The 17126-nt window shown below is 46.1% G+C and overlaps 1 protein-coding gene across 1 annotated transcript in view; it reads right to left on the bottom strand.

The window, feature by feature from the left end:
* Positions 1-330: 330 nt before the first annotated feature.
* Positions 331-17126, bottom strand: part of ARIH1 (ariadne RBR E3 ubiquitin protein ligase 1) — a 34699-nt gene continuing 17903 nt past the window's right edge. Inside the window, exons 6-14 of the mRNA XM_010154790.1 lie at positions 16547-16653; positions 15994-16036; positions 14820-14891; positions 8782-8795; positions 6682-6798; positions 6526-6583; positions 4946-5206; positions 4039-4151; positions 331-1104 (exon numbers count right to left, since the gene is read on the bottom strand). Of these exons, the coding sequence (XP_010153092.1) occupies positions 1020-1104; positions 4039-4151; positions 4946-5206; positions 6526-6583; positions 6682-6798; positions 8782-8795; positions 14820-14891; positions 15994-16036; positions 16547-16653 (870 nt within the window). The 3' untranslated portion in view covers positions 331-1019. The remainder of the gene's footprint in view (positions 1105-4038; positions 4152-4945; positions 5207-6525; positions 6584-6681; positions 6799-8781; positions 8796-14819; positions 14892-15993; positions 16037-16546; positions 16654-17126) is intronic.

Here is a 17126-nt window from a genome sequence, read left to right as displayed (position 1 = left end):
ATCCGGGGCCAAATTAAAAAAAAAAAAAAGGGCGAAGCATCCTGAATCACAGTGCACACTGGGCACTAACAGAACACACACCAGGTTCCTGCGTGTCAGGAGCTGCGCGCGAAGGGACGGGTCCGTCGCCAGCAATGGATACACACACAGAACCACAGAGGCTGTGGATGTAAAGGAATTGCAGGAGGAGAAGAAACCCAACTTCTCTGGTAAAAGCCTTCCAAAAAGAAATGTATTCGCTACACCAGCACACGCTTCCCCCACCCCATCCCAGGGAAAATAAAACAAAACAAAAAATCAAACTGAAAGGAAATGCACAGCAAATAGACATAATCTTGAAGATTTTTAAAGAATAAATATTTTTTTGTAATTAAACATTATGCAAACACGTGCCACGCTTGCTCTTTGTCCATGCATATGCGCTATATACAACTTTGAAAAATACTGTGTTGTCCTCTTTTTGTTTTAAAAGTCATATACAAAGTTTTTTTTCATTTTTCCTTGCTGTGTACCCCCCCTCCTCCCCTCCCCAGGAATCATCTTAACAATGAGCCAATCGACATTCATCCATGTACTTGGGTGGCAGAGAGGAGGAGGGGGGCAGGAGAGCCTTTCCCCCTTACCAAAGTACATCAAAATGGCTGGTTTGGACATGAAAAGCAGTGTCAAGAAACTGGTTTAAATTTCATCTGTACTACACACAGGAAAAGAAAGATAGAAAAGAAAAAGGAGTCGGCTTGGAGAATGAAGCTACGTTACAAGTTAAAGTTGGAGGGTTTTTTTTTTTAGTGCGTCTGTCACACTCTTATTGGCCACCTAGAATACTGTTGTACAATGGTTTATCTACCTTTTTTTTTTATTACAATATAATTTACTTAAATTTTCTGTTAACAAAACAGAATCCCGGTACTACAGACCAGCGGTGTAACAGGCATAGTGCCTTTGTGTGTGTTTTATTGGAATCGCATGAGCACTCTAGATGGTAAAGGTTTCAGAGTTCGTTTTATGCGGGGCCAGTCTCAGTCCTCAATGTACTCCCACAGGTCCTTCTCGTAGCCTTCATGCACGTGCTGCAACAAAACCCTTCGTCGACTCTCGCAGTATCTGCAGCAAAGAGGAACAGCACAGAACACGCAGGTTAGGAACCATGGCTCGTCCCCAGCAGCGACAACAATCCCACGGTAAGCCTCACTTCCAAAAGGGGAGATCCCCCGCGAAGGGACTTTGTTATTTGTAGCCCGTTAGCAGGGCTAATTAAGACTTCAGTTACTCCAGTCACTCGAGTCCAGGTCCCTGGCTGAAACAACAGCATGCAAATTTAGAGTTTCCCATGTAAAAAGTATTCCCAAAGTCCCTACAGCTGAGAAACCTCCATTAATAGCTGAGAAATCTCCATTAATAACCGAAACTGGAAGCAGCAGCGGCTACAACATGCAGAAAGCCAGAGCACGGGTTGGCGGTGGTGCTCGGAACAGGATGAAGTTCTCCTCGGACATGTGCTGGCGCCTACTCCCTGAGCCTGATCAAGACAACAAAAAAGCAGGAACTAGCAGGGCAAAACCTCGGGAGCGCCGACCCGGTTTTACTTCCCTCCAAAGTCCCAGTGGAGATGGAAGCGGTCAAGCTGGCTACAAAAAGCTTACTGGTGTGGTTGGAGTGCCAGCTGTACCTCGCATCACAACTCCTGGATCTCAGAGGGGCACTATGTCCTGCAGGGTCTTCCCACCTACACTCATTTCAAGGGATAAAGCTGCAAATAAAACTGATCCCAGCATTAGGTACAGTCCTACCAGGAGCAATGATACTGAGGAAAAGTGATATCATAGGAACATATCAAAAGATGCCATGTTCATTTCGGGTGCGTTAGCCAACTAAAAAGATAAAAGCAGAGAAATGTTTAAAGTATTCAGGTTCCAAAAGCAAATTATAAATAAGCAGCAGGCATTTCTGGATTAAACCCCTTCCAGCAGCAACGCCCAAGTCCACATCATTTCCAGGCACGCGGGGGACAAGACAAGTCCCAGTACCAGCTCCCAGGGCCCCAGGCACAGCCGTGTAGCCGATTCACAGCTCGGCAGCACCCAGCCCAGAGCCGTGTGTGTAATGTAGAGAAACTGGATCCCAGGAACCAACTGCCAAGTTACCAGCTCCTGCTGGGAATTGTTCGGTTCAGCTTCCAGGCACGTGCATGGGCCAGGACAGCATCCACGTGGCTCCTCTCACAGCTGGGAACCTGGCTTGCTCAGCAGTGGTCAAACACCGCGCTGAAGCGATGTGTGCGGAAGGAACCTCCCGGCAAGAGACCCTAGCAGAAAGGTCCCCTCGATGGCAACGCGTGCTAGCGCACGGCAGAACTTCCACCTTAACCCACAGCCCTTATGCTGCTGCCATTCCGTGACTGATCACATCGACAGATTTATCTGAATCCAACCCTTCTGGCTCTTCTCACTGCTATCAGCTGTTGCAACAGAAACCATCGTACACAAAGTCCCATTGATTTTCTGAAGCATGTGACAGCAAACACGCACAGTTTCTGCTTTCCCAACTTCAGTTATTTTGCTGCTGGTGGTGGGGGTTTAATCCTGTTTTCTAGAAACATCTTTGCAAGCTAAGAGATCAAAACAGCTGAAACCAAACTAGCTGGGAGGTCCGTTCCTGCAACTTCCCAGAGCTCTGTAAACCCAGCTCGATAACATCCTCGGTCCCAGTCCTGCATCAGCACACAAGACGCACCGTGCAGGACATGATTAAGACATGACTGAACTAGTTAACCAGGGACCTGCGTGGGCTTGACAGAGGCATACTTTCTTCCCAGAAAGATGTCAGGTTTGGGATACTATATTTTCAGGCAATTCAGCCTATATTATCAGTTTTATAATTTCTTCTGGATAGCTGTTACTCACCCTAGAAGAGCATCCACTTTCAGAGGAATTAAGTGAACAAGCAGCTTGACTGGAAATACCAACTTAATGGTGGTCTTCAAGGGTAAGTTACAAAATGTCTCAAAAAAAAAAAAAAAAGAGACCACCACAGCTTAACAGCCACTTCCACTCCCCAGAGTCCTTTAGTCACTATGGCTCACCCTACTCTGGCTTCGCTGCGGCCCAGCTAGGCATAACCAATTTTACAAAATGTCTCAAAAAAAAAAAAAAAAGAGACCACCACAGCTTAACAGCCACTTCCACTCCCCAGAGTCCTTTAGTCACTATGGCTCACCCTACTCTGGCTTCGACACGGGTTGGGCAGTAACCAATTCAGTGACTTTGGCACAATGCCTCAAAAATGCTAGCCATAATCCTGTGACTCATCCACATTTACAGCTCTGTACTTTTCCACTGTGCAAGAAGCAATCCCCCTGGGACTGTAAAAAGCACTGGCAATTGTGTCACCAGGACCCTGGCTCTTCTGTTCTCTTCCCCACTTGGGCAGGTTACTCTCTCCCTTTCCCTTTGGATGCCTTTTCTACACCCACGTTTTGCACAAACAGGCCCAACAGATACATACAACAGCTGACTGCTCTCCTGGCGATCCATCCTAGGCCAAAGCTGTCAGCTGGGAACAACAGTCACTCCTTGTTCTTTGGCCCTCACTACACAGGTCCCATCTTGGTCCTGGCCGTTCCCACGTGCTCCTCCTGTGAGGAACAGCAGCGTACCAGGAGCCATTGCTTTTGGACACAATATTTTTCCATTATGGGACTGACTCTTCTAGCTACTGCTAAACAGGGCAGACACACCGCAGAGCTGGGAACTTCCCCCGAGGGCTGGTGCCTGCAGGGGCCCCAAACCATGCTGCCAGCATCTGCATGAGGGCTTTGGAGCTGACGGTTTGAGGGGCTGGCACAGAACACCGCTGCTGCTGCTGTTCTCAGATGCCCAGGGACCGGCTGATGATCACAATGTGTGGCAGAAGGCCAACAGCAAATTGCTTCCTAGGGACTCTGGAGAGAACCGTAGCTTGGCACATACACATGGCACTACTTGTCACACGGGATGGCAACACAGGTACTTCAGGATAGAGGATTATTCAACAACAAACCTGTACTTATCCTGTACTTTCTGCTTTATGTCTTGCAGTGAATCTTGGGATATATCTCGCTCAAGGTACCCAGAAAGCACCTCTGTGGCATTCTCTAAGTCTGCTTGGTTATTCTGCAAAGGTGACAAAAAAAAAAAAAGAAAAAAGAGGATTTTTTGGGGGGGGAAGGAAAGGAAAAAGATTCTTTTCTTCAAATGAAATCAGTACTGAAATGAAAAGCGGGGTTAGATATGCTCTGTACCACTCTAGTAACCTGCTCTGAGCATCAAGATTGAAAAAGCTGAAATTTCTTTATTTGGTAAGAAGAGAATCTGCCTATCTGCCAGCAAATCTCTGTCTTCCTCAATCTGCAGTATTCTGGCAAGCCAAAAAAAAAATTCACATCCCATTCTGTCCCGTTTATGTTTTTACCAGCATCAGCAAAGCCTCCACCGCCCCCTGGCACGGGCACATCTGAGCACTATCGCTCACTAGTTCTGCACCATCTCTGCTGAGCGTGCAGCGCAGAAGCATCTTGTTTACCAAGACCAGCAAAGGACTGTTTTAAATCATAAACAGCCACACAGTTTCACCTACGAATTGGACCTGCAAATGCCACGTTACTGGTAGTGCCCTTGGAAAAAAGCCAACACCAGGGAAAGGCAAAATGCCAGATTTAAGCTTTAATGCCATCTTTGCCACTTCAAGAGAGACCTCGCTCCCTTGCTTGTTTCAGAGGGCAGCATCTTGTAACTCTACTTCCTCCTGCAGCAGCAAATGCTACACAAGGCCTGGCACGGCCTTTAACTTTTCCACAACAGATTATTAAGACAGACTCACTTCAGTAAAACTGGGGACCAGAGCTTCTCCAAGCATTAAATCCCTTAGCTTTGTAATCTGAACTCCTAACCACCATGTTTTCTCCTACCTCAAAGATAATGGACTGATTATTCTTTTTGAGGTAGAAGGCAAAGACGTAAGTGTACATGAGTGTGGCACGACACTGGCAGAGGACGTCAACTGCTTTCTTCAGGAACTGCACCTCGATCCACGACATGTTGTGCTGCTGCATCTCCTCCATTTTCTGCTTCACCTGAGCGTAGAGCTTGTGCTCAAAGCGCAGGCTCTGCATGTGGTTCATATAGCGGTTGCAGTAGAACAGGTACCTCTGCAGGGCTGCTCTGGATCGCTGTGTTAATTCCCATTGGGGACAAAGAAAACAAATAGTTAAAACAAAGTAATGGCTGCAAGAGAAGTAAACCCTTCACAAGTCTCTTCCTGACCCTGAGAACAAGCTTCCTTTCCAAAGGTGCTGGAAAGGAAAGCCTCCTTTCCTCTCATGTTGGCCAGACTTAGACAGCGCCGCTTTTTGAGGTGCTGTTAACCCTGACGTGGTGTGGCGATGAGAGGCCAGACCTGCTGCAGTTCACTGCCGTGGGGGGCTTCCTAGCTCAGCTGTGCCACACTCACTCCCAACCTTGAAAGTAATTAGAATCACATGGCTAAGGCCTGGACAGTTCTGATTTCCACCTTTCAGTTCAAGTTAAAGGACTGAAATGCTTCCAGTGTCATGACAAATAGTCAGATTTTTTTTTTTTGCTAATAAGGAATTTTAATTAAACAATTACTGTGCTTGTATAAAGAGGGGAACTTTAGATTGCCTAGGCCACACATTATAGAGCGGGGGAAGACACCATGTGCTACGTAGCACCAGACAACCAAGATGACTCAATACGCAGCCATTAACCTCATTTTCTTCTCACTGACAGATCAGCTGAAAAAAAATCACAATATGGGCATGGCTAAACATCCAAGCTGTGGATATACAAAGGTAGCACATATCAGCCAAAGTCACTCCTGTCTGCAGGAAGGGGGAATGCAGGAAATACTTTGGTTCTTGGCTATAATGGTACTTTGACAGAGATGCAGGAAATGGATTTCTGCAAGCTGCAGCACACAGCATGCAATGCCTCCTGTTGAAAAAAGTTTTTAGCTCTACTCCTGTTCACAAAACAGTTTAATGTAGCTGCAGCTTCACCCACAATTTCTTCCACGTCAAGCCTTCAAGTACAGTTACTGGAATGACAGCAGCCTATTCTGTTTACATCCAAATAGTACGTGTGTTTCAATACCTCAGGATTTGCATTAAGAATGTCACTGCAAAAAGCATTTTGCAAAGGATGCGAGGACTGTTCTCAGACCCACGGCATGACAACTTCATGCAAAGAGCTGCTACAAAACAGGCAAGGCAGCATGACTGAGTGCAACTGAGTTAACACTTCCTTTAGATTGGGTTAAAGTGACTTTGAATGTTTTGTTGTTTGGTTTTTGTTTGTTTGTTTTCCTGGCACAGGGCAAGAGTCCAAAGCTGCTGGGGAACTTAACTGTCTTTTGGATTTGTGCCCAAATCCAGGAAATGCTGCAGAGCTGATTTATAGGTTTACAGAAAGCCTGAAAGCATGCCAGAGGTTTAGTGATCTCCCTTATCGCCAAAGGTTATGGACTCACCTCCTGCGCATCCCTTGCTGCCTTTGCATCATCCTCATTGTAGCGATTACAGTTGTACCTGTAATAGGGACATCAATTCCACAGATTTCAGTCCAAATCGATGCTGCTTGTATCATGGCTTCCTCGCCTTCCAGCAAGGCATGCTCCTGAACTCACCAGGCAGATCCGTGGGGCTCCCAGGGGCCCAGACACACCCAGCAGAACTCTGCTTTGCAGTTCTGGTTCCGACAGACCATGTGGTTACAGCCCCCGTCCTTCTCGATGGTGACGTGGCTTCCTGTTCACAGGACAGAGCACCATCAGCAGGGAAACACACAACCCACAACACTCTTGTGACGTTAGAAGGGTTACTGTGGCAGGAAGAGATGGCACATCAAGTGAAATGCATTACTTGCTTCTTCCCTTTCATCCTCAAGATCCTCTTCTGAGTCAGGCCTTAAGATATTTCCAAAATCAGAGCAAAAAACCCTAAGGAATAATGCATTTTATCTATGCTGCTATCACAGAGGTACACTGGCTGGGTAATTCCATGACCTTCTCCAAAATCACAGAGGTAGTGACAGCCTATAACTGCCCAGGGATGGTGAAGAAAGCCAGATGCCTTCAAGTGCTGAGTGCACTTCAGCAATGAAAAAAGCCTAACAGTGAGCTGCTATGACACTGTTACCAAACCGAGACACACTGGAAGTGGTAAATGCCATCCCAAAAGTACCTGAAAACATGCGGTCACACTATCATGCTTCAGAAAAGCTTCTGTCAGCCAAAGAGACACTTCTCCTGAGGCATTTCCACATTTCCCATCAGGTCCCTTTTTCCCCCCCTTCATGTGACACCTCACTGAAGACTTTTCTACAAAAGCCCATGTGGGGCTTCCTTTTAAGGGGTGAGGCCTTGGACAGATACCAGGATATCAAAGTAGCACCACACAGGGACATTCTTTAGGGAATAGGGTTGTTTTCCTAACGCCAATATCATTCTTGCACATCAGCAACTCATGGCCACTTCCTAAAAATGACATTCACGTAGTACACAAAAGATGATTTCTGTAGTAGCCCAGTAAGTACACAGAGCCAAAACAGGCTAAGCTGCCCCTGGGAGCAGAAGAAGCCAGTCCAACTCTTCTGCTGCTTGTTCCTGTCCCGGTGGCACTTCTCTGGAGCTAGGACACAACGCAGCTGCACAAGAGCTGGGTCAAGGAACACATCAGGTTAAAAAGAAGCTACAACTGTGAGGGGGGGGAAGAAAAAAAAAAACCACACCACCAACAACCAAAACCACACAACAACAAAATAAAGCCCCAAACCATTTTAGTCTGAATCAGTTCCTCAGTCCAGCTCAGACAGCCACATTCCTCAAGTTTTTGCAAAAAGCCAGTTTTATCTACATGACAATAACAAACGGATCCAAACACATAATCCAAGCTTATGTAAAATTCGCTGTAGCTTTTGGGTTCGAAGCTTATGAAGTCCCCTCCCCAGTCAGGGGTGCATCTTTACTGTTTGCTAACCAGAGCACCGTTTCCTGCGCTGGCATTCAGATAAACTCTCAACACAGGCAGAAACCAACATGTTCCATCAGGCTATAACCACTGTCTCTGGTACACTCCAAGCGTCCTAACCACTACTATGTTTTCATGCCAGTTCGCCTATTTGTGCGGTAAGAGACAGGAGAATCTGCACACTGAGGAGTACTCAGCAGATGGCTGCGGAGGTGCAAAAAACCCATGTCGTCTCCAGATGTCAGACATGGCCCTTCCCACTGCCGGGAGGGAGGTTTGCAGGGAGGCAGAGCAGGTTACAAGGGAAAAGAGACAAGGGGGAAGACAGGAGGGACTGCAACTTCTTTTAGGCCAACATAATTGAAGTGCCTTCAGCTAGTTTTGTTTCCTGATGACTGCAAATTTGCAGACCTGAGCACTAATAAAAAATAAGGCTCATGACAGCAGCTTATTCAAGCTTTGAGATTATCCTTGCTTCAAGCTAAGGGGTGAACAAGATGCTATTCCCTTCCAATCTACACAATTTTATTATTTTGGTCTCCCGAGCAAGGTCAAAGCGCTCCGCGTGAGTACTGCCGTTATTTCTTCCTCTTCAAAGCCCTGCTTTGGCCCTACTGTCTGATGCTGAAGAGTAAGAGTTAAGGACTGGGCAGAAACAGGTGACATCCCACACAACCAGCAAGGTTTTCCCGAGCCATTCCTTTGACAGGAGATGCTACTCCAGCACTTGTTTGGCAAGCCCTGCTCTCCTGTTCAGCCAAGAAGGGCAGCGCTCCCATCCCATCAACAGGTCACCACCAGGGCTTGGCCTGAGTACAACGACACAGCTCAGTTTCCAGCCAGAACACGAGATTTTGCATGTAAATAAGATCTCCTAGATTTGGGGAATTAGGTAGCTTGATGAGAGTGTGTTTCTGCAGTCACACCTCTTCTCCCACCCTCGTGCTCTGTCAGCACACGGCACACTAGCTGGCTGCTTGTTTTAGTTCAGGTTTTCCGGGGCTGGTTGTTACTCCCCTGGGTTCAAGCAGGAAGAAAGCACACAAGGGGACATTTCCAGCCCTGCTTTCCTCCCCATCACCTGTGTTGGTCCTAAAAACATAGTAACTGTACTGCAAACAGAGTAAGTGAAGCAGAGCCACCCCCTTGCAGGCTGTCACATCAGTCAAGGGGGACAACATCAAGATGTCCTATTGAGCTGTCCATACGATGGCTATGCAGCCAGGTAAGCTTGTTCCCAGCTGGTCAGTGCAGTTCTGTGAACTTCAGAGACAAAAATTGTCTCTCCTTTGATCACAGTACACAGTGCAGTATCCACTTTCCTTTTCCAGACAACTCTCCTCCCTTCTAATCCTGCACCAACACCTCAGGACCTTAATTCAGGTTTATTCCAACAATATCCTTCACAACTAGAGAGATCCCTGATCGATCAGCTCGTCTGCCAGGGTGTGCTTTGCCAATACGTACAAACAGTGGCACTGCACCCCTGTCACATCACGACACAGCCCTCCTATCACTCAAAGGCTGATCCTGGGACACACAACAATTAATGCTTTTAAGAGAAGACAGTGGTTGCAGCGTTGTGCCGTTTCTTCCAAACACATCCCATCTGATGAGATGCCCACATCCACATGCCTCAGTGAAAGGTGCAGCTAATCCAAACACCTGCACTAACCACTCCTGCTTAGGTAAAGCTCACAACCAGATGAAGAGAGAAGTAGTTCCCAGAGCAGCTGAGCTGGAGGCACACGGTGGGGCACATCCACAACATGAGGATGTGGGACCTTCCTCATCAGCATCCAGGCTCAATTAGCAGCACTGAAACTCTGCTTTCCTGTCCTTGAGGATGAGACCAAGCTCTTCAGTGGCTCAGTACTGCATGTTGCTTAGGGCTTCTAGCCCTGTGATGCAAAAGAGAACAAAAAGACCCTAATTACAGCCCTTTTATTACAGGGAATGCCATCCTTTCCAAGCCTTTATATGCCTGTCAAGCAAGGCACAAGGACAACAGATTACACAGTAAGCTATACAGATGCATGAATGTCTGTAAAGGTTGAACATTGTTAAAAATTAAGGAAAAGCCATGAGAAGAACATGCCAAAGAAATGCTGAACACCAGCGGAAACAAAAAAGCAGCAACTACTCAAGCCACCAACGCAATGAGTGGGAGAGATTTATAGATTAAGAGGGATAGGGAAGGAAGATCTTATTGAGCATTATAACTACGCAACAACATAATAGCCAGCAAATCAAATCACTAAACCGGTAGATTATTCTGCACATTATCTGTCCTGCCACGATGCAGAAGTGACCTCATTAACACTGCTCCACTCTAAACAATGCGGTGTTGTGCTTACACACTGCACTTCGAAACAAAAGCTCAGGCAAACCTGGAAAAAGAGAACAATTCCTATTTTGTTGTAAAAGGCTGCACATACATAAACTACTATACACCTCAGCTGCTCTTCTATGAGCCCGGGGCCAATTAGAAACATCTTTCAGGGTATTAGTCCTCTCCGGGACTCCCAGCTCTTCTCTGGCATTCCCCGAGGCAAGCGGTGTACATCAGCCTCCCAGCCACGTTCACAGTGGCACCTTCACCTAAACACATCCTATAAAATAAAGGATCCTCAAACACCATAGGGATTTCTTAATGCATTTCAACCTAATCCCCAAATGCTGAACTTCATTACGGCTAGCACAAAACAGTACACCACGACAACACCCAGAGCCGTTGAGCAAAGCAGGGTATTTGAAACGCTGGTTCACTGGAGCAGAGAAGATGGCACTTGGACATCTTTGGAAAGATGCTCACAGCTCTGGCATGGAACTGCATTGGTGAGAAAGGAACAGGCGGAGTTTGATGCTGAAGCCTGGGGAGGATCTAGGGGGTTGCCAGGATTTCCACACGTTAGAACAAATGCAGGACTTCCAGAAAATAGAGGGAGTGCATGTTCAGACATTAAAGAGTGACGTGAAAAGGAACAGAATTGGGTTCATGCCATTTTACCTCGCTTAGAGGAGAGAAATGGCCAAGAGCTTTTTTGGAGGAAGAAAAACTGCGTTTTATACATCAGGCATTCAAGCCCTGTCTAGCCCAGAAGATGAGATGGTGGCATGCCAGGAGCCAAAAGCCGTTAGGAAGGGGCATTTTTAGTATCAGAGGAACAACTTTCATTGATACCAGTGTAACTTCAAAAAAACACCCCACCACCACACCCAAAACAGTGCCTTGGGTGAAGACCAGCACCGTTAGCATCCTTGTTGTTCTTCCTTTAGGATTCCAAGATGCAGAGAGATTAACATCATTGAAACTCAGGTTTGAAACAGGTTTCCCCTCCTCCTTTTAGGCTCCTTTCAACAGTCTTGATATACTTTAAGAGCCCAAAATAAATGCACAAACCCAAGTTTGCTGTATTTCTTACTCCTTTCAATGTCCACTTAACCAGAGTAATGGATGTTTACTCCCAAGGCCACACAAACCAAATACCTGAGACCTGCTTAGTTCAATTCAAGAAAGGAATAATTTAATATCCAAGTCTCTACAACTGAAAAAGAAAAATGCACAAAGCCTTGGACAATTCAACCCTTCTCTGCAAGAAGGCTGAAAATTAAAGGCTTGACAAAGAACTTGCGCTGGCTTATCTCAAATTTAAATATAGTTAAGCCAAACTTGTCTGCAAAAAGTAGCTTATTTTATGTAAAAGGCCACCTACTCCAGCACATTCTGCGTCAAGGGCTGTATTTTTTGTACAAGTAGAATTTAGTGCAGGTCTCCTAAGTGCAAATAAATGAAGGCAAAAAGAAGCTATATAGGAAACCACAGAACTCACTACCCAAGTCTCCTCATTTTTCATTCAGACCATTCTATGTAATTCAGCAAAAAATGCATCACAACACTCCAGTTTGTGAACAGAAACCAATTCAGCTGGGTTTCACTTTTCTATCCTCTCATACAACCATCGCCTAATTTCCCCTTCCTATTCTGTCTCCCAGGGCAAGCTAGAACAAATGTATCTCACATTCTCCTGTTGCAAGGGATTAGCCAGATTTCAAGCCTACATTCCAGAAAGACTGGTATTTTTCTTATACCTTCACCTTGGTAAAACAGGAAGTTTTCTTCCCTGAATGGAGACCATATGGAACAGGACTGCAGCTTAGCATCATGCTTGGAGAACTCGAGAAAGCACTTTTCAGAAGCTAGAAGCAGCAGAGACCACAGTAGCAATTAAGTTACTCAGAGTTTTTCCACAGAAAATGGGTATTTTTTGCATCTGACAGTACCTGATCCAATTTGCTTCTAGTCTTTCAAAATGAAGAAATTCAACACAGAATTTGGGCTCCAACCTGGAGTCCCTGAAGCAAATAGCTGTGAAGGCATAAGACATCCCTCCTCAAACATGACTACTGTGTTTTCCTGACAGACGTAGTACAGAGACAGGGTAAGGACAGATGTACACGTACCCCAACTATGCAATTCCCATCCCACTGTATCGCTACAACCTCACGTTACGGCAAGAAAGGATTTTACCCGGTTCCTCTCTGAACAGCAACAGGACCATGTTGCTGTCAGATAGGCACTTGGGTTTCTCCATGCCTCTGGCTGAGGGCCAGCAGGCAGTTCAGACAGGAGGGGGTGGTGGCTGGCAGCCCCGCAGCTCCGGGCCAAGCTGGTTCTCCGGAGGCTGCGAAGCTCCGATTGCACATGCTCCAGCAGCCAGTGCTGCTCACACTTCATCATTACAGCAGTGTGAAATTACCACTTTCCACATCTTCACTGCCCACAAGAAGGCAGAGATGATTACGAGGGGTGGGTTACGATTCCTGCCAACTTCCCCCTCAGCTGAATGTAACGTCAGTTCGGAGAGAAAAGAACTGCGATATTGTCCTTCAGTTAACTCAACTGATATGGAGACCATAAGACTGTAGGACAGTTGGCTTATTCAGATGTCTGCTGTAATTACTCTGATGCTATTTTTCTTCCTCTTGCTACTGTACAGCCTGGGCCCAAAGCATTCTCTTCCTGTAGGAGCACCTCATACGGTATTAGAGGAAGTAGCTTAGACAGGGATGTTCAAGGACAGCAGCTCTTCTGATGCTGACACCAGACTACAGGAACTAAGAGATAAGCTGGGCTGATGCCAGCATGGCTTGGCCATACTCCCCTTCTCAAGGTCCTCTGGATGGCTGTTTCCAACAAAAACAAACTTCTTTCTTTGACCATTCAATACTATTTCTGACAGTCTAATGTATGCTTTCGATACCAGCCCAACCAGTAGCATGGCTCCTACCTGAAAAATTCTAGATCCGGGTTATAAAAAAAAAAAAAGTATGACAATCTTTACACTACTGCTGTATATGCTTACGTCTTTGGGAAAGCAAACTGCAGAAACCCTCATCTTCCTGTCTGAAACAGAAGAGTAGCTTCCTCTTTACAGCAGCCTGCATTAGCAGCAAATCATTCATGTTTGGTCTACGTAACACACATGCATGTATCATTTCAGCCTTTTTAACAGGCACAGAATCCAGGAAGGGTCATCACAAACCCCAGCAAGGAGAGCTCAAATTCCAGTCTGCAGCAGCACATACCAAGGTAGGGGCAGGTAGAAGATACAGAGCCCTAAGGCCATGACCAAGATCACAGCCCTCAGGGGCAGCAGCAACTCCTGACTCCCAAGGGCTTTATCAGAGGCAAAGTAGGGCTGTGGCCATTCTGACATCCCAAATATTTGATACCCAAGGCTAAAAGCTGCTTTGCATGTGCTTACACTCAGCCCTTTCCAAGCTATCTGGTTACTCTTCCTCAGGTTCAATACAGGCAAGGCACAAAGACCAAGCTAACTTTGAACAAAACTGGTTCAGTTCTTGAGCCACAGCACAGCTGTGAACACATCCACCTTAGGAAAAGCCCAGTTCTCTTTACTGAGCAACTCTGAGCCCCCAGTCGGGGACCACACAAGTCTCAGCCCACAAAACTGAAAGAAGCAGGCGTGCATTTCAGCATGATGGGTGTTACTGCTGTCACCGTAACGCAACATTCCAGTTCAATGAAAAACATGCAGCCAGCCCCAGAAAGAAGCAGCTGCTGCTACAAACAATACCATTAACCAATTACACAACAGAGCTAAGAAAACAAAGCAGCCATTTCCTCACACCCTTCCCACCTTCTTCCACCCTCCTGGCTTGGCAGTCATCAGCCCCAGGCCTGCTCCTAACCCCCAAATGGCATCTGCTACTTCAGTTTCCTTGCCAGCGTGCAACCTTGGTTTTAACTCATCCCAAACCCAACCAATGCTCAAGTTCCAGGCAAAGTTGAGCTAGCTAGAATAAAGACATTTTCATAATAAAATCTTAACAGCTGTTCTGCCTGTCTCTATCTGGAATCCTGCCCAGCGGAAATGAACAACTCCTCATGAGGCCTACCCAGGGGATTTAAAGGCAGATGTAAATTATCACAGCCAAATCAAGCCACGGGTGGTGTTAACATGTTTCACACACTCACTGAGGCACAGATCTGCTTAGGGAAGCCATCAGTGCCAGAGAGGAGGCCAAAAAAACTCCCTTGGGTCTCCAATTAACTCTTTCTTACTAGAGCAAACTCCACTTGACCCAAAGAACCTCACCTGATTTGAGGCAGTAACACCTATTTGCTCTTTAAATAAGGGTACTTCAATGTGCTGTGGGTTTGAAGGCTTGCTCAGAACTCATGACACACAACAGAAAAATAACCCTCGTATAGAGGAACTGGGCTGTCATCATTTTCATCTGGTAAGTCTATAGGCGAAAAACCCCTCACCTTTGTGTTCGCTGCAATCCAATTAGAAGTTTCACTGTCATCGTCACACTTCTTAATCCACTTCTTTAACCACTGTCAGAAAAATGAAGAGTTACATTTAAATAAGGGAGCTGTAAACCTTCTTAAGCCAGCTGCTTGCATCAGGGTAAGGTACACACCACCACGCGGGAACACGGGGGGCTGTTGGTGCTGGAAAGCAGTCCAAACAGCAACTAACATAGCAGCAGACACGTCCCACAGCACCGTCCTGATCCAGCCAGCACAACACTCAGCACAAACACTTCAGCAATGAGTTTGCAGTTCTTCAGTTCACCCCAACTTCACATGGGACTCCAAAATACGGACGCTGTGAGTGATCTGCCAGAACTGCAGTCAGACCCCCTGTGATGCTTAGCTTTACATCAAGCCAAGATTTTATTTAGGCTTTCAGTGCTCACCTGATGCTTTTTAAAAAAAAAGAGAACCCACACCTTACTGAGAAGGTGGCTTTATCAAAGGAATGCGAGTAACAAAAGACTGCTTGCACCTGTTAGATAATAAACTGACCACATCTAGCCTGGGAAGACCAGCTAAACCTTTGGTGACACTTCCCTCCCCTCTCCCCAGGGAAGTGGTTTCTTGTATTTGTCACTAGGAACAGAGACCGCTCTGTCCCCAAGGCATGAAAGGTGGGTGTCTGTGAGCTCTGCACGAGCCACAGGATCCCAGGCTTCATTACAGCTTTCAACAGCTCCACAAACAGCTCCAGAGTCTGCTGCACAGCAGCAGGTCCCAGGACCAGGTTAATTCTTTCAGTAAAACAAATCACAAGCCTGCCAAAGCAACAGAATACCTACAGAAACGCCTAATACCAGAATGCTTGTTCTCCAGGGAAGCATTCACTCCTGAAGCACTTTCATGCCCCTTCAGGGTCACAGCTGTACCAGTAGCCTCCTCCAGACATCTCCCCATCTGGCTGAGGCTCTGTTCCTTCACAAGCTCAGCTCTGAGGTATCCGAAAGGCATTCAGTACAATTTCACTGATTCTTTTCACGCTGTGATCTAAAGAGGTGAACTACTATGCTTCTTGGGGTGAACTGCCACAAAGCTTGTGCTTCATTCCTAGGTCTTGCACATCAATTGACTTCAAAATTATTTTCTACATGCATGACTTCAAAAAGTTTAATGTGCTCACCTTGCATTTAACAGGATCATGCCAGTTTTCACCGCAGTTAAAGCTGTAAGTGGGAAAAAAAGGGGAAAATAAGCAAGTATGGCAGATGATTATACTTTTGTTTAACTAGGTTAACACCATGGAAGTTTTCTTCTGGGTTGCTCTGCTGAAAGACCAAAGCCAGTCCCCAAGGAAACACTATACATCAAAATAAACCAACCCTCAAATCCCTCAATGGCCATTTCAGAACACTTTCTCTCTCAATACATTTTGATTCTCTACAGTGCCTGCAGTCAAGTACCTCACCCAAACCAAAACCATTCAGCTGAAAGCCACTTCTCAGTGAAAGATGGATCTGTCTCTATGTCAAAGGAGGCCCGAGAGACCAAGCAACAACTACAGAGAGATGTGCTTTGTAACCGGCCATATCTAATCCTGCCTCACCATTTGAGGCTCACCCCATACTTCCCCCACCATCTAAACCACATCCCAATATAAAGACTTACAGAATACAAACCGATACACTTACGAAGTATTAAGTAAAAAGCTATCATCTTTTACTTGATTTTCTTACCAAAACTGACGTCCACATTTGCAGCGAACAGGTTTAGCATCAGGATATTGGACTTTAACAACGTGGTGGCAATCTGGGGCAGGACACCATTTTAACAGTCGATTACACTATGAAATAAAGCAAAAACAACATAATAGAAAAATGATGCTGCACAAGGACCCTACCTGCCCTTCATCCCTTTTTCATCCTTTCAACCATGACCCTCAGTCCTTCCTGTCTTGCCAGCCCTCTGCAATACAAGACCTGTCACCTCAACCTATGCATTCACTTAATTTTGACCAAAAGAAAGCAGGAACATGATAGTCAATTCTTCAGTCAAACAGCCTCTGCGGAAAGACAAGGAGCGTAAACACTTCTGCTGACCTCCCAGCTCACCCAGAGAAAATATGAAGCTATGAATATTTCTACTGAAAACAAAGTGTGTCATTTTGCAACTACCCGTCTCTGTCCCACTGCTGCAACGGCCTTTCTGAAACACTGCTCATACCACGCACACTAGCTCTGTACAAGCACCACTGTCCAACACCCCCCAAACACCAGCTCCTCACCAGCTCCTGCTGTACTGCAGCCAGGTATGGGT

Source organism: Eurypyga helias, unplaced genomic scaffold (assembly GCF_000690775.1).
Source record: "Eurypyga helias isolate BGI_N326 unplaced genomic scaffold, ASM69077v1 scaffold11757, whole genome shotgun sequence".
Lineage (NCBI taxonomy): Eukaryota > Metazoa > Chordata > Aves > Eurypygiformes > Eurypygidae > Eurypyga > Eurypyga helias.
The sequence above is the reverse complement of the archived record's forward strand: the minus strand, read 5'-3'. Positions and strand labels throughout refer to the sequence as shown.